At 38.0% G+C, this 24,342-nt stretch overlaps 1 protein-coding gene across 4 annotated transcripts in view; it reads right to left on the bottom strand.

Moving 5' to 3' along the window:
* LOC140142522 (signal transducer and activator of transcription 5B-like) overlaps positions 1-22,480 on the bottom strand; it is a 121,893-nt gene extending 99,413 nt beyond the window's left edge. For all 4 annotated transcript variants that reach the window (XM_072164512.1, XM_072164511.1, XM_072164515.1 and 1 more), the window contains exons 1-2: positions 22,363-22,480; positions 3,806-3,974 (exon numbers count right to left, since the gene is read on the bottom strand). In XM_072164512.1, coding sequence (XP_072020613.1) covers positions 3,806-3,936 — 131 coding nt within the window. In that variant the 5' untranslated portion in view covers positions 3,937-3,974; positions 22,363-22,480. The remainder of the gene's footprint in view (positions 1-3,805; positions 3,975-22,362) is intronic.
* Positions 22,481-24,342: the final 1,862 nt, after the last annotated feature.

Below are 24,342 nucleotides of genomic sequence, written 5' to 3'. Positions count from 1 at the left end.
AGGAGATGGTAGTGATGTCACTACCGGACTCAGCTTCCGACTCCTTTCCCTCGCCCACAGTCTCCGTATCATGCTCCGATGATGACGGTAACTGAGGACGGGCCTCTGAAAGCGGGTAAGAAGGCATAACCACTGAGTGGCTCGCCGACTACCTGCCAGCAGAAGAGGGAGTACTCCCGCAAGACCCTGAGGTATCCGCCATGGCACCACTGGGTCCGCATGCTCTCGCAGCCGTCGTCCTAGCGCTAGCAGCACAGGGCCTACCCTGATCAGGATCTGGGTTAGCCCCATGCCGGCTGGCCTGGTCAACAGCTGATGTTGGTACTGCGTGGCCATCGCTAGGCGACACTTGCCACGGTGCTGGGCCGTGGAAGAAACACCCTGCGGCGGGTACCACGGGCATACCCAGCCGGCAGCTGACCCTGAAAGGATCCGCCACCAGGGTAACCCCATGGTACTGCAGTACCAGCACCGCCTCCCCCTTGTTGCCACAGAGACTGTGGCGACTAAGGCGGTGCTGCGGTACCGGTGCGGTATCAGCGTGGTACCGTGAGGGTTCCCAACTGTGGACCGCTGTACCCTCGCCACACCGCGCTCCCTGTTTGGGGATCAAGCTGTGTGCTGGCGTGGTACCGGCGCTGGTACTAGCATGGGTACCCGTGAGGGTTCCCGGTTGTGTACCGCTGTATGCGTGGTTCCAGCGTAGGTGCCCGTGAGGGCTCCCGGCTGTGTACCACTGTACCCATGCCTCACTGCGTTCCCCGCAAGGGGATCAAGCCGTGTGTATGGGTACCCCGCTATACCGGCTGTCCCTTGGCTAGAGGGAGCTTGCCTAGTACCACGGGTAGCTGAGCGTGCAGATACCCCGATCAATCACCTCGCCACCTGAATAGGCAGCGCCAATCAATGGAGCTATGCCCTGTTGATTTGACAGTGATCGATCAAGAGAGGGTAATTGACCCATTGACGGTAATGGATCACCCACGCTCCGCTGGCTCTCGAGGACATAAGTGGGTTGTTGATCAGCTAGGCTGTTCAAGCTACTTACTGTACCCTCTAGAGCTTCGCCCTTAAGGTCGCTGTGTGTGGCGGACCACTCACGGCAGCTATGGGCGGGTGCATAGCGGCTACCACTGAAGTCAAGCCGTAGCTCGCCTTTGTAGCTGCCATCGAATGCACCTGGGTCGCTGTCCCGTGAGAGACTGCGAGCCCAACCCCTGAATAATCGCCAGCCAGTCCCTGTGGACAGCCAGCAGCTATTCTAGGGCCCAGGGTATCACTCGGCGGTCCCGCCATGGAACGCTGCCGTGTGACAACCCCAGTTGGTTCTGCTAAGACTACACCCACAGCGTTAGCCAGCGGTATCGTCTCTGCTGAACCCATGCATGCTAGGGTTCAACCCAGGCAAGCCCGGGTACCTTGCATGCTGCCCGTCGCTGGCTACTACTGTGGCTGTTTGAGCCCGTAGATATGCCGGCAACAGACGGGTGTCCTCCTGCTAAAACCCGTGAGGATTTTCGCTAGAGGACTGGTATCCTCCTGCTACAAACCCGCTAGGGTTTTCGCTGGTGGTTACCGCTCTGCTGCCTGCTACTTTGCTCCGACGTATAGTCAGTGCTTTCGCTGGCTGCTGAGCCTTTGGACGCGCGAGCAGTCCCCGAAGGAACCGCCTGCTTGTCCGGGACCGGAGCCCCTTAAGCAGACCTGCCATGACCCATAGGGGCTGTCACAGCAGAATCTACCGTGACGACTGGTATCCTCCTGCTGCAAAACCCGCTAGGGTTTTCGCTGGTGGTTACCGCTCTGCTGCCTGCTACTTTGCTCCGACGATAGTCAGTGCTTTCGCTGGCTGCTGAGCCTTTGGACGCGCTTAGCAGTCCCGAAGGAACCGCCTGCTTGTCCGGGACCGGAGCCCCTTAAGCAGACCTGCCATGACCCATAGGGGCTGTCACAGCAGAATCCACCGTGTCGACCTTACCAGTGCCCTTGGTAGAATTCTTCTTCGTCTTATGGCGATGACGGAGCCTATCCCAATCGTCAAGCTGGAACTCGGAGAGTCCTAAGCAAAAGAAAGACATCTAGAAGATCGTGAGCACTCCTGTGGGTGAAACAGAGCGGTGTGGGTCCCGCTCCGTCACCAGGGCAGGGCAAGCCCGACAGGGCCGAGGCGAAGCGAGGAGAAAAGGGAGGGGGCACTACCCCCCAACACGCGACTCAAGCCCAGTAAGCAAACCTGAGCACGGAGGCTGGTCGCTAACGTTAGTGGTAAAGTAAGGACTGGCTAACTTTATTACTAAAATGTCAGACGGGTCCCTACCAATCCCCACCGTATGAATATCTGATTAACTCGTCTTTATTGGACGGTAATGAAGACATAACGATAGAGTAATCACCCTAACATAGCAACAATAACCTACCGTACATGAAATACAATGTGTATGTACAAACATCTATTGTAACTTACAGGCTGCAATGGTTGTTTTACGTGGGAAACAAAATGAATGGCGCCAACGAGCGGCCATTTTGAATTGCTCGTGTGTCCCGTGATACAAACGGAGGCACGATATGTAGCTAAGTTTTGGATCGCTTTTTGTCACTTTTTCGCCAGAAAATGCCGTCAAAACTATCCTCAGCCGAACAATACCGGTTTGGTTTTACCTAAGGTGTGAAACTACAACCGTATATCTCGCTTTTTGGTCGAGAAATTGATACACAGTGCTATGAACAATCGATAGGCACGCCTGTGTCAGTCGGAGACCAAGGAGGATAAGGGACGATCATATGGTGTGACGTCACCTTTTGGGTGAGTCCACCGGGGATCGGGGTTTTTGTTATTTATTCATTTATGTGGGACAAAATGACTATTGGTTTTTTCCGCATCTCGGGATCGATGCAAGAAGTATCTTAATCAACATCGGAAACGGTAAGATCGACCGGTGTACTGAGTCTTTCATTTTCAATAAAAAGAACACACAAAGATCTTGCAAATGTTAGGGTTTTTTACTACTTATTTACCCAGTTTATTACGAACAAGAAAATGACATGTTTTACAAGTAAATCTTGTGTGATGTCAAAATCTGTGTCTGTTTGTAAGAGAGCACTCCGACTGTGATGCCTTTACACACGAGCATATTACATGTATGCTGTAATTTCATGAATGGTGTACACATTTTTAAAGTTACGCAACCTAAAACACACAGTGTCATTATTACATATGTACCAAACTCAAAACAACATGAGGTGTATGTACAAAAGACTACACCAGGCACAAAAAGAAACTCGTCAGTTATATTCATTGCTGTTCAACAACCTGATAATTTTGGATTATTCTGAAATATACATTTTGTTAATTTGATTTTGCTTTCTCATTTGACACCCTGTTTGTGAATATCGAGCAAGAATTGACCAAGATATGCGCCTCCAAACCCTCAAACCCCAAAATCAAAAGTTGCAATTAACGATTCAATTGTGCCTGTTACATTGTGTACTTTATTGATTGGCCCGTGGTGCTTGTGTGCAATACAACGATGCGTCTCTATTGAAAATAGCTGAAATTGCAACTTTTGATTTTGGGGTTTCAGGGTTTGGAGGCGCATATCTTGTCAATTCTTGTTCAATTTTCACGAACAGGGTGTCAGCAAAGTCCAATTAACAAAATGTATATTTCAGAATAATTCAAAATTATCAGGTTGTTGAACAGCAAGGATGAATATATAACTGACGAACTTTCTTTTTGTGCCTGGTGTATATAGGAGGCTGATTGGATTTATAGCAAATTACCCCAATTTTCCTTCCATTCACTTACCAGTTTTGGCTTTCAATCCATTGTGCACAGTAGTAGCGTACTTCCATAGGAAACTGTGTGCTGTGATATAGAGCTTGCAGCTGCTGTAGGGAATCTCCCTGGAGCTGCTGCAGCTGTAAAATCAGCGACATCTTGGATGTCCTTCCTTGTCCTTACAGCAGGTCACTATCTGAGGAAAGAATAAAAAAAAGACAATAGCCAGTTATTGTGTGGGGTTCATGGATTTATATAAGAACTTGCTGTTGCTGTAAAAAAATTCCATGTGTGCTGTGCTGAGATAAGAACTTGCTGTTGCTGTAGAAATTCTTCATAGATCTGCTGTAGCTGTTATATCAGCAATTTTGGATGTCCTGTCCTGTCCTTACATCAGATCGATCACTATCTGTGGAAAAAGAAAAGGCCCAAAATATTCTATGTTGTGAAAAAGGGCCACTTGTTGTTGTAAGGAATCTCCTAACAACTTTTTCACCCTGTGCATTGAGGCACCTGTTTCGCACACACATCTGTGTGGCATCTTGAAGCATGTGCGTGTGTACACCAGCGCTTTGAGCGAACACAAGTAATTTGAAGCTGCGCCCAATAAAATGTGCATTGACACTGTCATATCAGGGTGAACAATGGTGTAAGTGGTGCTGTAGGTTTAGAAGCCAATGACGCCATTTCAATATTCATGCATTTTTGTGTACCTCTTTGTGTCAACTAAGACCCTGTTCACATTAGGAAATTTGCTTCTTTCGACGAACCTCGAACGAAGATTAAAAGTCGTTTTTTCCTAATGTGTACGCACTTTTCTTCCTTCGTAAGATTAAAATTGCTTCCTTTAACGAAGCTAAAAAGGTTGTTTTGACAAAGGAATAATTTTGTAATGTGTACGCTCGCTTCGTTCAACGAAGGAAAGTGATCATGTGACAAGTGACCTTCGCCTGTTTAAATAATAGCCGAGTGTTAATAGCTTCATTCGAGCTTCGTTAATCTCATGAAATGTGTACAGTGCAGTGTCTTCATTCGATCTTCGTTCAGCGTAATGTGTACGCATGCTTAATTAGTTAATCAAGATTAACTTATCTTCGTCGAATGAAGAAATTTTCTAATGTGAACAGGGTCTGAGTAACAGAGTACATGTAGCACTGCCACCACCCCTATATACCACCCAACCTACATGGCTCACACACTATTAAAATTATATTAAAGAATATTATTACTTTGTGTGCTAATTAGCAGCATATGTTTTTTGTTTTTAGAAATGCAAGCTTTTATAGTGAGTAAACATGTAACCCAATCATTTTCAATATTTTGCGACTTTATTTACCCAATGCTTTCTAAAGCCTGTGCTCCACAAGTTTATCAAATTTGGTTTAATTTTGGAGTCGGTTTTCATAATCCTCAACCACAACCATCCCCCAGATCTACACATGATTTGTCTGGCAAATTTTCCTTGCCTATTATACAATGGTAAGTACAGTTTGCAATGGAAAGCTTGGGAGCATCATTTTATATCCTGATTTACTCCTTATTTCCGAATCATGCCTCACAGCCCACACAGTGACAGTTTTAGAGCAAATCAGTTCTTAATAGCATGCAGCAACAAGTTAGAAGTACAATTTGTACACAATACACCTCATACTAGTCCAGTGGGCTGTTGCATGGTTAATTTACAAATGTACTCCAATTTGTGTATGCCTTTATAAAATTATAATATATATTAATAAAAGATCAGTTTATGAACAAACTTGTCTACATCACATGTATAAGGCCAAAAAAATGTTTGTTTGTCCTCGACCGCCGCTCGTCATCTAATAGGCCGCACCAATTTTTTTTTAAATTGAGGTCAGGATGCTGAGGGGGTCCTCCGATCGGGGGGTGGGACATCTGGAGAGGGAGTGAATTGTTGTACTCGTGAAGCGGTTTACCATTGGTATGTTATCTAACAGTCCTGATGAACTTATTCAAGGAATCGTTCTTAAATATCTAATTGTTTTTGATGTAGTACTTATAAATGTGCAATATATGTATTTTATAATGTTTTTTTTTTTTTTTAAATGAAATGAAATGAAATGAAATGATGGTAAACCTCAGCATTCCTACAATCAGGCCCGTAGCCAGGATTATTTTTTGGGAGGGGGGGCAATTATGTGAATTTTAAGTGGACTTTCTTCCCCAAATTTGGACCCTTTTTGACCAAAAAAGCTTTAAGGTGGTACTATACCCCTTGATAAATTTGTGACTATTTTTGCATTTTTCTCAAAAACTAATAAAACACTGGTAACAAAAGTTATGTCTATTATAGGGGCAAGGAATCCAGTTACTACACTGAAATTTCAGTGACTCAAGACAAGTAGTTTTTGATTTATTGATCAAATATTGGTTTTTCCCTTATTTTTTACTGTAACTCCATTACTCCACAACTGTTGTCTGTGCTGAAATAAAATTTTCAGTGCAGTAGTTGTAGTCCTTGCCCCTATAATATACATATCTTACATGTCACCAATGCGATTTAATTTTTGAGAAAAATACAAAAATAGGCACACAATTAGCCAGGGGTGTAGTACCACCTTAAAATCTGATTTGTTTGGCTCGCTACACTCGCAAATTCTTAAATTTTGTGACTTTTTGTATACTTTTGCAAATGGAATATGATGAACAGTGAGGGGCCCAATATAGAACCTTGGGGTACCCCTGCATTGATCAGCTTCACACATGATTCTTTTCCATTCAAGACTACCTTCAAATATCGGTCAGTGAGGTAGTCCTTTAACAAGGTTAGCATGGGCAGTGATGGCCAGCAGACCTGGATGCCAGACACAATCACAGGCTCTGCTAATGTCAAGGCAAACAACATGCGCTTCTTCTGTGGTCTAGTGAATTTGTGAAACATTGTGCGAGAGGTTGCGAGTTCAAACCCTGGCGGTGGTTTAGTACACTCATGGAAAAATTAAGTTAGCTTGAAATTCCCCTGGACAAGGAACTTACTGCTAATTGTCTCATTGTAACCTGTATTGTTGTACAAAACTTGGGGAGCTGATCCCGGTTGAGAAGGTCATTGCGAAACGTCTAGGGTAAAGCCACGATTTCTCCGTGATACGGAAAAACGGAAAAATTCACGGAATTCAGGGTTTGCTCACGGAAATTTGAAAATGCCACAAAATAGTGAAAAACTGTGTAAAATGTCTAACTTTTGTGTTGATTTGCAAAAGAAAACAAAGAAAAGTGGTAATTTAGCAGTACCGTAATCTGATTTTTGGTTGCAACCATTAAACAATCCATTCTAGCATTTATTCTGGTCGATACAGCTATCAGAAGTTTAATTTTAATGAGGATGTTGAGGGAGACTACAGTAAAAGGTACATATAATTATATACGACAAATGACACCTTTAAAAACCTGCTTGTATTCACTTTTCAGTGCTTTATAATGTAAAACGGAAAATCACGGAATCGTCCAATTTGTAACACGGAATTTAAATTTTGTAACACGCAAAAATTGTGGCTTTAGTCTAGGGTGTGCGCTCTTGAAGCTTCAAAGTTCATGTGTTGTTGTTAAATGGTTTATGGAATGATGTGGGGCCAGTGACAACCTGTAAAGTGTGCTGAGTCTTGTGGAGCAACATCTAGACATTGTGCCTCTGCGTAGTGCACTGTAAATCACTGCACACTGCGCTATTAATTGGAAGAGGGGAGTTACAAGTTCTGGAGCTGCCATTTTGATTATGAGGACCGTCACCATCAGATCCAAAAGCCTTGTTGGTATCTAGCTTTTTCATAAATTTGTTTTCTCACCTTGCTGGGCTAGAATACAATGTTGCCCAACTGCCCCTGGCTTTTATGAAAATCTAGGAAGTAGATGCTACTTTAGTGTGAGATAAGGCTATAAAAATATGTTTGGTTGCCATCAGAGACCGACCCAAAAAATTGGAAATCTTGGGTCGTTGTTTTTTCCCAATCACTTTTTTACTCACTCATTTTATTTATTAAAAACAAGTAGGTATTTCCATTTAAATTCAGTCCAAAAATGCACAATTTTTTACCATAAAATGATCAAGCATTTGACAACACTACTAACCTTTTCAAAATGTAGGAAAAATGAAGGAACAGCCCATGAAAAAAAAAAAGGATTGACCTACTGACCCTCCAAATTTTTGTCTTGGAAGGGCAACCAAACAATTTTTTTGGCCTAATGGTAGGGGTCTTCACACTACTGGGTCCAAGCACAAGACAAAAACCTAATCATTTAATAATGCATAAATTATGCAAATCAGCTGCTTAACCCTAACCCAACTAGGACTCACTAAAGCTCACTATTAAAACCACTCTGCGTGCATGCATTCCACGGCACTTGATGACTTAATCAGACCAAGTCATATATACCCAGGGAATCGCTGGTCGGGCCAACGTCACCTGTGTAGCTATATGCTGGGGATCTTCTGGCATGCGAGGGGTCCGAGGTTCAATCCCGGGGTGCCAAGTGACTTTCTTCTTCATCTTCTCTCCTTTTTCGCTCCTTCTTTCCCTTCCGATAGCCAAAAAACCACGGGTAGGGTTAGGGTTAATTTGTATTTTGAACTGGAAAGCCAAATGCAATTTCAGATTTTAGGCCTATAGGATAAGGTTACCTCATGTGTGTTGTCTATGGCAAGAATGCAAACACTTTTACGCTGTTTCAATATTTTGAGCTGAAAATCTAATCAGACTGTTGAGAAATCCTCTGGCCCTGCTATCCCATACCATGTTAGTTTACTTTTTAGTGGAGCTCACAGCAAACATTAGACGACGAAAGCTGGGGGATTTTAGGGAACACATCCCCCTAAATTTTGGCAAGGGGGGACATCCCCCTAAAAATCATAATAGAAGAAAAAAATAAGCAAAAATTGCCCTGTGCATCTTATTTCTAGCACGAAAACACTATGTTTTGGGCCCAAATAGGGTACAATTTATGTGTGCTTTGCATGCATTTGCCTATCAAATAGCAGAAAACACCTTAGTGTGTGGCTAAAATAGTCGGAAGTTTAAATTTTTTGTGAGCTTCATGGAAAAAAGTAAACAGGACCAAAATATGCCTGTACCCCAACCCCCCTAAATTTTAATGCTTCCGCTGCCACTGAATATTATGCAAGTGTTTCAAACAATGACATGTTTGTGTTTTTCTACCATCATCAACTTCCATCAAGTGACACTACTATTTATGCATGCAATTAGACATCACTGCAACAAGTAAAGACCCACTCACAAGCAAAGGTTGAATAAATTTTCCCAAATGCTACAGTCAGTACATCGAATCCGTCCTGAAAATCACCAAGAAATAATTAATCCCACACCTCTAGAGCAGTCGATCCTGTTGCATCTCGATTCCTCTTATAAATAACGGCCAAAAAGCAATTTGGTTATAGTAGAGTCACAGCTTCTTGCTATGCAAGTCAAACTAAGAAAGCTGTGTTGGAGTACATACTCCCCAACAGGACATGGTGGCGGGGACTAAATGGACCGAGCTAAATTGTGATATAATATTTACTATTTATAGCTTTTGATTCCCCAAAGAGATGTTTGCAATATAAGCTATTTTAACTCAAAAGTAATTTTGTTTGAACATCTGGTTTATTATTGTGAAAATAAATTTGTGCGAAATAAGTGTATTTATTTTAGCCTGCTGAAGTGATGGCTTTAACATGGATGCCCTCAATTTCTCATTCATGGAAAAAACCGCATAAAAAACCTCATTGTCTAGCATGTCTCTCCTTTCACTTGTAATGTACACCTACATGATAGAAGTCTTTCCGAAAATGTCAAATACACCAGGAAGTGAACTGGGCTATTCCAGTTGAAATCCATACACCCCAGGGGAGGGGGGGATAAATCCCCCCAATATTTTGCTGGGGGGATGGTCCATACAATCATCCCCCCAATGTTGACACCTGAATATGGATTTCCGACCAAATTAACTTCGCGTGCATTTATTCCACTTTTACACCATATTTCATTGGTTTAGCTTCAAATTTTCCGTGCCTTTTCCACACAGGGAGTGTAGATTCAGATAACCCCATTTGAAATTCACAGTCTCTGTGTAGAAGAGTAAGGTAATGCCTTCCACAGGGGTGTATGGGTTTCAACTGGAATAGTTCAAATTTACTTATCATTTGCAAGCTGCAATTTGAAGATGCTGTACCCATAAATTATCTTCATAAAATATGAATTTCCAATTTGATTCTGTAAGATAATAATGTATGTATGTAGGGCAGAATATGTTATGATCAAAGACAACATTATCATAAACTGACCTTTCATACTAATTAATCCACTTTTTAAATATTATTTCAGATGTAAAATCCATACAGGCAAACACCTTTCATGAAACAATGCATTCTTTATGCATAAAATGTTTTCTTGCCCTGCTAGCTAGGACGTTAAAAATAATAAGCCATGTTTTTTAACTGACATAACCAACTTTTCAAAAACTGTAGACTAAATTATAGGTACATGTACGAAAGAGTAGCTACACCCATTTGTGATCAGACATGTAGCCTGGGCGTGTGACAACCCCCCCCCCCACACACACACAGAAATTTACGAAAGTTCCATTGTTATTCAATGGTCGGGGGCGTGTAGACCTCCACTATTAGTATCATATGTAAGCAAATTTATTTAGGAAAAAAGGTCTACATTTTGAAAGTCTGCATCCCAAAAAAACCTGGGTACAGGCCTGTAAGTGACCTTTGTAATACTACAAATTGTCATATCAAATTTATACATTAATGAACGCAAATTATTATTTATATAATAAGAATGATGTAAACCATCGAAGTGGAATGCCGACAATATTTATACTTTGAAATCACAAATCTTGTTTCAAAATGATGACAGCAACATGTTCTATCTCTGCAGCTGCAGCATTTAGATAGAGGAACATTTAATTATGTGAAAAGACATGCAACTTTTGTGTGTGGGGTGCAAAGTGCCAGATGCTCGTGGGTGCTGTGACAAATTTCATTCTACGGTATAATTGTATCATGTTAATAAAATGGTGAATTGTGGTCAGTTAGTGAACATAATAGTTTGAGAAATGCACTGTAGCACATATGCAATTAATGCAAATCAATCTCAAAGCAATAATATGTCAATGCTCAGCAAAATATTGGAAGCACCAGACACATTAATTGTGCCCAGGCGATAGAGGCACTCGGCTTTGCAAGTGATGGGTATGTGCAGTCACCAATTAAAAACTTTACTCTGATCAGCTCTTCACTATTCTCTAACTCACCAACCCTGGGGCTTGGCGTAATCTCAACTAGGGCCGGCGTCGGCACCGTATTTTGATGTCGACATGTCAACATATTTCGTATCTTGATGTCGACATTCATTTGGGTTCCGAAAAAATACCAGGACTTTTTTTTCATGATTTTAGGAATATTTTAAAAATATCTAGAAACACCATCGGCAATTTCAGCTATTTCCAAGATGGCCGTCTTCATAGCGAGCATGTAGCGATAAAGTGTACAATTTACACCGGAAAACAAGGCAAAATACTGCCAAAAGTATGACCCCTGAAGGCAAATAACATGAAAAATTGGCGAAATAGTAGGTAAAAGATAAGATTTGGTATTGCATTTTGTTGAAAATACATTGGAAATGGCCAATATTTTGAGTGAAAATGAGCTTGCCTGACTGGGTCATTGCCTTTGCACTATGTCGCCATGAACGGAGTTCTGTCGATATGTTTACATAATTCACTTTGTCAACAGGATTCAGACAGAGGACCTGTCGACGCCAGCCTTAATCTCAACAGCTGGTCACTTTTTAACTTTGTGGGGTTGTAGTAGTAACTCACTTTTTCCTAACTCCCTTATTTAACTCATCTGTCCCCTCAGATGAACCCTGATGATCCTTAAATGAAAATTGTTGACACATAATGCTGTAAACTCAAATGAAGTTGCACAATTGAACCCTCACATTTACCTATTTATTTCAGTATGGAGACTTTAAATCAACAAGTGCGTAGAACAAGTGGATATCCTTCATGTCCTCAGGCTTAGAATACAATCTCCCATCTAAAGGATGATTATCATATGGTATTATTCCGGATGAGAACTTTTGAGAAGCAAACTGGAAAGTAGCCACTGACAGTGTTTTCTTCTGTGATAAAATACAGGGGATTGCTCAACACTGCAGACCTCATAATTTGCATAATTACAGGAGGAATGTTATCTGTAGTTATGGCCATGCATTGTGTATTTACATGGATGCCCGCTGATGCACAACATTGTCAATTTCTATTGATGTTAACCAGCCTTTTCTCCTGATTATCCCACTTTTTCTGGCATGAAAATGATCATGATCATCCATGAAAAAACCTGAAAGTTTGAAAAAGTGTATGAAATAATGCTAAAAAGGCCAAAAACTGGCTGAAATTGAAAGGAAGTGTAGAAATTTGGACGAAAAAAATAGCCTGACAATTCTCATGCCTGCTTTTTGAGGGATAAATACAGAGAAATACACAAGGAAAATCGGTCAGTCAGTATTGCCGGTGGACAGCTTTATCTACTGGACATATTTTTATCCGTAAACCTTTTTACTCCAATAGAAAAACCCTAATACTCTATTATTAGTTAGAGTAAATAGTACATCCAGGTTCTCTTCTCTGCTACCTCGCAGGGTATCACTAGAAAAGGTCACGTTATGCAGAGATAGTACAGTGATACTACAAAATCCATCAATAAGATAAACTCTACATTAATTATTCATTGAATATTGAGCCTCAACTCTCCTTGAAGAGGCTGAGTTTTATTAGATTTGATTGGCATGGATGACCACTGTCAAATACGGTGTGAAATCTAGCAAAACATAATTTGTGAGTGATCTCACTTACGGTGGCAAGGGATGGTAGGAAGTGATGTATTTTATTTATAGCGTGAGACAATTGATTTTGTTAAGTGCTTGTCAATTACGTTAATGCAATTATTTTTAGTTTTAAGTTGTGCCTTGAATCACGCTGTTATTAATTTGTTTTTGTTTTTCAACGGTTCTAAGAACCTGAAACTATAATAACCATTCTAGTCTCAGCAAAGAACTACTCCCCATTCCAGAAAAAAAAATTGGGATTAAAAAAATATTATCCTGTTTTGCCAAATGAAACAAAAATCCTAAATGAAACAAAAATCCTAATGCTTTAGTTAGTTCTAACTGGCAATAAAAGTCAAATTCTAATATTTGGTCTATTTTTGAAACTTTTATGGGATTAAAAAATATTATTCTGTTTTACCAAATGAAACATAACTATATCCTAATCCTTTAGTTAGTTCTAACTGGCAATAAAAGTCAAATTCTAATATTTGGTCTATTTGGGAAATAACGGCTAAAACATTGGTTTTTAGACAGTTTTTCGTATGCTGTGACAATCAAGCCCAAGACTTGTACAAAGACTCATTTTTAATTTTTGGAAAATACATTTTCTAATCTTTTTCATAACCAGTTATCCAAAATAACATAACCAAAAATTAACCATCCTCTTTTATCTGGCCATGATGGGACCAAGCATTGTCCGGATAAGTGAAAAATCCTGATAAGTGAATTACTTTTAATTCTGCATTGACTGCTCAAGTACTGAAATTGGGACAACAAAAGATTGTTTCAACATAGGGTTATAACACTATAGATGACATTTGAGTGCTTTATGCAACATAATATATGCCTTTCTAGGCATTCAGAGCATGGGATTAAGGTGTCAAAGTATCAAAAACATGTTTTCCAGTGAATATTTCACAGCCGGATAACAGAGAGATCCGGATAAAAGAGGTCCAGATGAGAGAGGTTGGACTGTATGAGCTAAATCTGTACTCAAGATTTTTGTGACTATAATTGTAAGAAAATATGCAAAATTGCATGATTTTGTCCCATTTCCCCACAAATTGCAAAAACATTAAAATTTGACTCTTATTGCCAGTTAGAAATAGAATTAACTAAAGGATTAGGATTATTTTAGCTATGTTTCATTTGGCAAAACAAGATTTTTTTTTTTTTAAATTCCAAAAATGGTGCTCTATTTTTCTGGAATAGAGAGTAGCTCAGCTACCTGACTGTGAGCCCGACCATGTGGTCCTCTATCCCATTGCGTTTCTATCGACATCTATCCGCACATCATTGCCTTTATTTGAATTTTTTTTTTAATTTTAATTATACACTACATATACATGTATATATCTATATTTTGTATTGTATGTTTCCCTGATCTAATGTAATGTGTGATGCCAATTATCTGAATCTAGCAAGTAAATCTATGCATAGACAGTGTTTAATAAGAGTCTATATGATCTATAAAAGCCCATCACTGAATATTCAAGACTTTGATATTTTCTCTGGCACAAGGTTAATGGTCAATGAATAATGTCACTGGTGACCTTAATTATGACACACAATTCTTAGAATGGATTGGTTGTACATTTGTAGCCCTGACACGATCCACACTTATCCCTCCATACTTGTTTGTAGATAATTTGTGTTGATTGGATTAAATTAATTAGTCATAAAAGTAGGAACAAGTTCTGGGTTAACTTGGCTGCACTTTCGACATATAGGCCTACTGACTGTATGTTTCCCTAAACATGTAGGTTCACACACAGATTTTTGCTCAAATAAATTGCATAATGCCACAAATCAATTAGCATGTAGATTTAATCATAACAGCTTGGGTTTTTTCTCTCATAATATGTTGTAAATATGTTTGTATGTAAATGGCTTTCCCTACTCTCTCATGTCATTGTTCTTTGTGCGAATGTGCATTAAGGTGGCCCAAACCATAGACCATTTAAAACATGATCTGGTATCATGCATAGCCAAGTAGCCACATTTAATAAGTCTTGCATTTTCCTGCACACATTTTGTTGTGCAACATTTTCACATGTCTAGTACATCGTCAAACACACAATTCTCAACGACCTGACTCTTACAAAGATGCTTATTTTTCTACGTTTGATGCACACATACCAACATTATCTGAAGCTTATACAATTTCATTCAGTTGTGTGCACACTGAATCATCATCAGGGTAGAGGACTGAAGAAGGTTAGTTCTACACCGTTTCTTGGCTACCCGAGGGGTCATCTCCCCCTGTTCATTATAGTCAACTTATTGGCTGGTGACATCAATTTGAACCACCAGGACCTACCCATTTCTCAGCTTTGAACTTGAACAGACGAGTGATGACGGACTTTCCTCCGATGAATTTTAATTTTAATTTACCTGACGATGGATCTCAACGTGGGACTGGGATTGACATTTTTTATTTAAATGCACGTAGTATTAAAACCATAAGAAAAAAGAAACATATAAATAAAATCAGGGATTACTGTGCAATTCAATCAAAAAACTCTATGACATTATATACCACAGAAACATGGCTGAACAGCAATGTTAATGATGCTGAACTCTCAGATTCGGACTATATTTTGTACCATAAAGACAGATCTAATCACTGGAAGACCAGAGGTGGTGGTCTCTGAAATGTGCAATAAAAAATAATATTATGTCGCTACATAGACCAGATCTCGAACCTGATAATGATAATGATGAAATCATGGTGTTGGAAGCAAGACCTACCTAGTGTAAAAAATGGTCATTGTATTATGTTACAGAGGGCCAGATGGTTGTGTGGGTGCATTTGTTTAAAATCTGCAGCTTGTTTTGTCCAAAGTTGCCTCTGAATTTGATCATTTCCATCGCGCCATTAAATTGCGCCATTAAAAAGCGGTTTAGGCGCGGGTTGCTGAGCGATCACTCTCAAACGACAGTCCATGAATATGCCAACATAACACAGCCCCATTGTCAGGATTTGACTTAAGGCTTGGTAATGCAATTAATTTCTTAGCGGCTACATATTGACTTTGTTCATGTTTCCCCTATTATTTCTTTTGTTCACAACCACAGTTCACTTTGATGCAGTCATTGACCAGCTTCCATGTGTCTCACATCCCAGGTTGGATGGACAATTGACTTTAAACACTTTAAACACATGTCTCCTATGAACAATTTTCACGATTGGCAAAAATATCATACCAATCCCCTTTGACATGCCTGATTGATAATGTTTACATATTGCTAGTGTAGGGGAAATCCCCATTCTTTTCACAAATTCAGCTGGTTTACATTAGAAAAACAGATGCTGAATGCTTGAATCACTCATAGTTGCAGATGACATAAATGTTCAATTTACATTCTTGAGAATTTCAACATTGTTACATGTTAGTGCCACACTTCAAAATGCTAAAAAGTCCAATAATTGCAGATGAACAAACTCTCCAATTTACATAAAATTTCGAGAATTTCAGCAATTCGCATTTCACTGTACATTTAGTACTTGCATTTTGGAAAACAAGCTTTGTGTTTATCACATTGCTCTAAGTTTCCAAGATATTTTAAGGAAAAATGAGAAAAGTCCATTTATTGTATCCTAAATTTAGCAATTTCCATCAACTTTTATTTCCATTTCAATATTAAAATCTTTCTGCTATAATAGCAGGAGTCAAGCCTTCAATAAGGTTCTTGAAATTTGCCCCGACTCCTGCATATTGATACATTACGCTGGCAAAAGAGTGATAAACTAATCATGTGTTGCAGCTTGAAAAGGCCAGACAGGGTGAAACACTCAATAGTAATCGCCTGCCTTTATACAGTATAGCACCCAGACATCAAATTACAAGCTATCAATGTGAAATGATGACAAATTAAATGGAACATTATCTTTATAACTTTAATGATTAGCCAACCATGTACACATTTGGAAATAATGATTAATAAAAATTAATCCCCAAAGTTAATATTTTGTGACACAATGAATTGATATTATAAGCATTTTATACACACACACACAACTTTTGATTTAAGAAAAATAGGCCAAGTTTATAACAAAAAAAAATGAAATTTATGTTTACAATTTAGCATAAAAACCAGTCTCTTTTAAATGAGTACCATTTATTACTAAAGCAGGTGTAGATGAAATAATAAGAGAAGTTTATTGTTCACTGAGTGGACATTTCCCCCACTTGAACCCATATATATCTCATATGCACAGTTTATCCCTTACATACACTGTGTGTTAAATATCTATTGTAGCCCATCAACCCTGTGGTTAGGAGTTTTTAAATAAAAAGTAAGCTTAAAACTCGTGCTGAAATGACAAACTATGAACTAGAATTTATAAGAAACAATGACTTCTCGTTCACTTCCAGGTTTCCGAGCATGATTTTCGCTGATTATTAACGCTATTATCGACCATGTGAGCAACTTGGTAAGCTTACTACACAAGAAAGCATGAAAATGTCGGCATTTTTTAAACATCTTGGTTGAAAAAAGTGGTGGGGTGTTTATTTGAGGGGGGGCGACTATTTGAGGAAAAACTGTAATCATTTTTAAACTAGAATTACGCGGTTCGTAATTAAGGTGGCCCCCACAACAAAGGTTGGTAAATAAAGAATACAATTACAAGACCAAGTTTGAAGTGGATCGGTGATTGTTCAATTAAGGGGGTACTACACCCCTCAATAAATTTGTGTCTATTTTTGCATTTTTCTCAAAAACTAATAACACAGTGGTAACAACCCCCCACCACCACTATGATAGGATAAGTAATTAAAATTTTACAGTAACTTTTAGATTTTGAAGACATCTGCATTACTTACTACAGTGTTTAATATGACAACGGGTAGTTTTGTATGGAAAAGTTTGTATTTTCTAGACTAAACCAATCATAAATTATTAAAAACAATTCGTAGAATTGTTTAGCTGTAAGGCCATGACTGCCCATGAGCAAGGCATTAGCCAGGATTTGAAAGTAGGGTGTCCAAAGTACAAAAAGTAAAGCGAAGCGAACAGATAATCGCTCACCGGCCGGGGTCCAGGGGCGCTTTAGGCCCCCTGGTTAGGGATCAGGGGCAGCGCCCAAAGCTCCTAGATTTTAGCAATTTGAAGGGCCCAGGAGAGGCTTTTTAGACATAAAAATCCAACTATTTGTATTAAGCAATTTGCATCAATACCATTCAAAACTTACTTTTCTTGACTTACTAAGGTAGGGACTGGTTCCTGGGAATTCGAGTCCCGCCGGGTAGCCTAGTACCAGGCGGAAATTCCATGCCCGGAAATTTTAAAGTTATTTTTTTTTTTGGTTTTGTAGTGTTTCTGGACCTAGACCTAAATGCTAGGATCATTCATGGTTGACCTAAAAAAAATATAAAAAAATTGCATGATGTTTTGTGTTTTAATATGAAAATTGATAGTTTGTATTCATGTCATACTATATTAATGATATCAAAATGCATTGAATTTGAATGCATTTTGATATCATTGATAGAGTATGACATGAATACAAATTATCAATTTTCATATTAAAAATACAAAACATCTTGGAAATTTATTTTTTATTTTTTATTTTTTTTAAGGTCAACCATGAATGATCTAGCATTTAGGTCTAAATCGGGACACTACAAAACCGAAAAAAAACTTAAAAAAAAAAAAAATTTTTTTTTTTTTTTTTTTTTTGTATTTCAGTAGGCCGTCCTAGGCCGTCCATTTTCGTGACAGGGCGTCCAAATGACGGCCAGACGGGTCTCTAGCTAAAGCCTTGCCCATGAGTGTTTTAGATGCTAAATAGAGTCCAAATACAATTTACAGCCTTTACAGAAGCAGATTACGCACTAAAAATACCAATCCCATAGAGTTTGTGTGTACCACATCCCCACCACCACATCCCCCACCACCGCCACCCTGCCCATTCTGAATTCTATGAAGCACAGTGTCAGTATTAAAAAAGTTCAAGTATTTCTTTTTACAGGGTTGAAAGTGCATTTTATTTGGAAATAAAATGAGACCACAAGCATGACAATACCTCCTTGCTTGGCAGAGAAATCATCATTTGTTTTGAGTCGACTTTGGCAAAATGTAACGTCGCCACTTTTTTTTGGTGGCGAGCTCAAGACACACGACCTCAATGTTTAAAATGTATAGGCCTACGCAACCAACAAAACTGTATATCTGCAGTAATTTGAAAATATGACTTTCTCCTAAGTGCTATAAAAGCATCATTTTTTTTAACCATTTATATGCATTGCACATCATATCTCATGCAACCTGAAGGAACGAAACTTGTTTCCGGTTTGGATTGTAACACCTTAAAATTCACATTTTTCGTAAAATACGGTTAAAATATTTTTGTCTGAATTGAAAAATCTCTCATGGTATATAATGGCCATATTAGGCATTGTGATTGTCAATTTCAAACTTTTTTTAGTTCAATCATCATGGCCGTGGACATGTGATGCTCTGTTTTGAAAGGCATCCGAGTTTCCATTTTGACATACAACTCGGTGCAGCAATTATGGTGATATTTGTACAGTGCTGTAAAATAAAGATAGAAATACAGGATAGTTTTGGGGGGGAAGAAGGTTAAGCAAGTGGTTACGGATCTATTTGTTTCAGACGGGCCTATTTGTTCCAGGGGGACTTATTTGTTCTGACGGACTTATTTAAATTGGAAGTGGGCAAGCCTACAAGAAATCAAATGTTATTTCATAATTAATTATTACGGTCCTATGGAATCCGGAATAAATGCTATGTTCATAGGATAAAAAATGTGTAATCGTGCTATTTATTCCGTTTGAAATTGAAAGGTCTGAGCTTAGAAGTAGGCCTAATTATGATAATTATGTCCTTATAAATTCTACAGAATAAATGCTATACTTTTAGGACAAATGTAATTTTTTTATATAATCATGCTATTTATTCCGTTTGAATTGGAAAGGGCTAAGCCTGCAAGAATTATATATAGGCCTATATATTTTTTATAAACAATTATGCTCATTATTATTTCCTGATATATCTACGGAATAAATATGCCAAACATGTGTAATCATGCTATTTATTCCGTATGAATTGGAAGGGCTAAACCTACAAGTAATTATGAAAATAATTAATTTCTAATCAAGTCTACGGAATAAATGCCATACTTTTAGGACAAACATAATTTCCATGTATTAAATCATGCTATTTATTCCGTCTAAATTGGAAAGGACTAAGCATATGAGAATTATTATATATAATTTTTTTAATATTGGTCATTATTTCATGATGATAATATCTATGGAATAAATTCTATAATGTTCATAGGACAATCATGTGTAGGCCTAATCATGCTATTTATTCCATTTAAATTGGAAAGCGCTAGTTATTGAAAATGGTCATTATTGTTTCACATGTCTACGGAATAAATGCCATGTTCATATATTTATTTATTAACATATTTATAGTTTATTTATTTATTTATTTAAAATATTAATTAAATAAATTAAATTTATTAAATGTATTGATTAAAATATTTATTAAATCGTTTAAATTTATTTATTAAAATATTTATTTATTTATGAATTTATTAAAATTATCTATATCATTACCCCGGTACTTCTTTATTTATTAGATGTATTTATCAAAATATTTATCAAATCTTTTATTAAATTATTAATTAATTTATTTAGCAATTTATTATTATATTAAATGAATTTAAAAAAATTAAATCATTTATTTAGCTATTTTATTTTATCATTTTTTAATTATTTATTAAATTATTTATTTATTTATTTAGGCCTATTATTTATTTAGGCCTATTATTTATTTATTTATTTATTTATTTATTTATTTATTTAATTATTTATTTATTTAATCATTTATTAAATCATTATTTTATTCACGCTGCGCGGTGTGCAGTGCAGGGCGCGTTGTGGCGCGACCTTTGCTTTGAGTGCGCCGTACAATACGCGTATATTTTCAGTAAGCTAGGGGGTCTTTATTTTATACGGGCTCTTTAGAGGACAATGCCACATTTAGTGATACCGGGTAGTTAAAAATGCGATCCCCAACCCTTTGGTAACCTTTGGACGAATTTGTAGAAATCTCTGCGGAGTCTCTGTGTCTGAAATTCCCGGTACAAACATCAAAAATGTCGCATTTCTCAGTCCCGGTGATGAATACTATATCCGCATCGCTGTTCAGCCAGCAGTCATTCATACATGCATATCTCTGACCCCTGTAAGGTCAAACACGTTGATTTCAACCAATCCGATCCACCGATTGTGACCACGTGGTCGGTTTCATGAATATTTAATAAGCAGCTTGATACTGACGTCATATCTGAGGTGACCAGGAGGCAGTGTCCGAAATAAGGAAAATATGGAGGTTGTCCTCGAGGACAACTAAAGCATAAATTTTGCTTGTCCTCAAAGCATTTTGGTTGTCCCCAAAATGTGTCATATTTTTGGAGGTAAAATATAGTGGTTGTCCAGGAGATAAGTAGGGCCTACATAGCTCAATTTGGTTGTCCACAGTGATTTTTGGACAAGAGGACAAGAGGATAAGTGCTTATTTCGAACACTGCCAGGAGGCAGGAGCTACCACTTTGCTTTGGTCAACTGAACTCGACTCGTGCGTTCTTTTGGTTGACATAAATCGAACAAAATTTTCAATAACAGGTAATAGTAGGATTTCATTTTTTTATTTAATAATGAAGTTACCGTACTTGTAGTTTTGAGGAATGACAAAGTTGTTTTTGGAAATTTAAGATGTTTGTTTCAACTGATGATCAGTCCAAGAGAACGCCAAATATGGATCAGGAGTATTACATAATACCCTGCTATGACAATAGCTGCACTAGGTTAATCGTATAATCTCCTTATGTGGTTAGCATGGCTGGGCCAGGAAATCCACAAGGTCAGCCAATGTATGTACATGTATTGGTACATGTGCCATATCTTTTACAATGGGTGATAAATTTCTGGTTTGTTTTATTTCAAAAGCGCAACATTCGATATTCTAAAGCTTGGTCCAAATCCAAGAGAAGAACCAACTCTAGTAATTTATGTGGTTTCAAATTATATCAGACGTTGCCTTTTTTGATAGAAATGGTGTTTGTTGATGTGCACAGTTTCCCATTAGATCATAACATGCTGTTGTACATCCAAGGTCAAAGGTCTTTTAATCCATATTTGGCGTTGTTCTGGGACTGATGATGTAGGATCGCAAGGTGACGTGAGTGAATTTGTGAAGATATTTCCTTGTTTGAGTGATAGTAGGATACGGGACGTAGGCTAAAATAGTACTTTGACCTGCTCTGACGTCTCAATTCACACGGAATTATTTGTACCTGCTTACATTTTACCAGACAGCAATACTGCGTATTGCTGTATGGAACCAGATTAACATCATTCATGATCTAGCAGCCCATGCATCTGCCAGCGCAGATTACAAGATAAATCATGTGTACTGTACGGTGTATGAAAAAGGCATGTAAGGATCGTGTCCCGGATCATGTATTCAAGTTAAAAATTAAATATACACTGCTGTGTATCTATAATTTATTAATTATACATCATTCATTACATGGATAAGCTTATTTATCAAGCTACAACTGGCAACTGCATTAACTTTATAATTATTCTCCACTCACAACATTACAATTTACAAGAGGAAAAATCACTTTATCCGTAATCATGCAGCAACATGCACGGACCTATACAAATGACATGGTTTCATTCCTACCTTGCGAATTTAAGTTAAGGTTGACAATATTCACATCCACAAATTTTTGAAAAATCTCGCTTCCCTCTCCAACAGTGTAATCTGCAATTCGAGGAAATTCACGCATCTCACCCGTACCAAATACTTCCGGATCTTACGAGTAAGGGCAAATTTACTTACAAGGCTGCTGATTTGTCAATTCTGTAAAATGACCTTCACAAGGGTTATGTTTGACCAATAAAATTGTACTTTCCACAGTGTCGTAGATTCCAAATAAGGAATCAATTATCCCATATTTGGAAACGAATATAGCAAATCCAAGAAAATCCCTGAGAAAATAACCCAAAAATAGGAATGTTTATTTGCTTAGCTATTTCTTAATTTCTTTCTCTATCAAATTTGTTTATTTGTTTATTTATTTATTTCGGCTAAGCTTTACTATACCCTACCACATTTGGCCGTCGCCGAAGCTACCCTAGTTTTAGCCCTGCTACACCGACGGCGCGAAACTCGATGATAGGATTACATTGAATGATATATGGATTAACTCAGTAGGCCTACAATAAATAAATCACTTAATTCAGCAAATTAAATAAACGGACGAGAGAGATTCAAAACAACATTGTACTAATTTAATTAATAATGCCACGTAGGCCTAGGCCTACTATATAATGAAAAAGAGGCACATTAATAAATTTTGAATTTAAGGCCGTGTAAAATTAATATTTTGGTTCTCGTCCCTCCCTCCTCAATTTCTGGGATTTGTCAGATTTTTTTTTTTTTTTTAGATTTTTCAATTTTTTAGACTTTGGAATGATTTATGAAATCTTCATACATATAAATAAGTTTATTAGAGAACAAGCATCACTTCCAAGTCTTTTTGTGGTACTCTAGGGGTTTATCCTCAGAATCTCACATTTGAAAAAAAAAAAAAAAAAGGGCCTCATCGTTTCCTCGAGCACTGTTGGAGAAGACCGAAAACTACTGACAATGCTAATTTTACATTGAAAAAAAAAAAAAAAAAAAAACACCTCCCTCCCTCATCAATTCATGAAAATCCTCTGGACGAGAACCAAAACATTAATTTTATACGGCCTAATTAATATTCATAATTATTGCTTTGCTTCCCATAATCAGCCAGGAATCATAAATCTGCATAATGATCGGTCTCCATTCATTAATTACCTTAGAGGTAAATAATTATTAATTAACTTAAGAACATTAAATAAAAACATTAACTTGTAACAATACTCAGTCATTAATTATAATATGTAAATTTTCTGATGCACACGAGGAAAGTTGCCGTTGTTGCAGGGCTACAGCGACTTCGCCGTTTGATAATTAATCAATTAATTAACGTTCTTAAACAATTAACTTTTCTCAATATTCAGTCATTAATGTTATGCCCATGAGGAAGGTTATCGTTGTTGCAGGGCTACAGCGACATCGCCGTTTGATAATTAATGAATTAATTAACAAACAAACAAACAAACAAACAAACTTTATAAATATTCACCCATTAATGTGATGCCTATGAGGAAGGTTATCGTTGTTGCAGGGCTACGGCGACATGGCATGTGAACTTTGAACTACAATTTCTCAACAACCCTACTACCGATTTCCATGATTTTTGTATCAAATGTTTTCTTTTTAAAAGACCTTGCCAAGTATAAATGATAAAAATTATCATGATTATACGTCGTTCATAAAACGCCCCTACCACTCATAGTCTCACAAGCTGTACTTTACATTGACCGCGTTCTTATGTTCAATACAAATCTGAATAAAGATGGAAGATTTCTGTTTAATTCACAATGTTTTGTTGAACTTGTAAAAGAAATGTCTTATGATGCTTATTTTTTCACCTAATTAGTCGGGACTGTATGAGCGATGAATGACCATTTTCTTCTTAATTAACTTTTCAGTGGTCACGGTCCTGTTTTTATTTATATATAACAACTGCAAAGTATGAAATCACATAAACCAGCGTATGCGTCCATG

This window comes from Amphiura filiformis, chromosome 20 (assembly GCF_039555335.1).
Source record: "Amphiura filiformis chromosome 20, Afil_fr2py, whole genome shotgun sequence".
NCBI classification, from domain to species: Eukaryota; Metazoa; Echinodermata; class Ophiuroidea; order Amphilepidida; family Amphiuridae; genus Amphiura; species Amphiura filiformis.
This window is presented reverse-complemented; position numbering and strand designations above follow the sequence as displayed.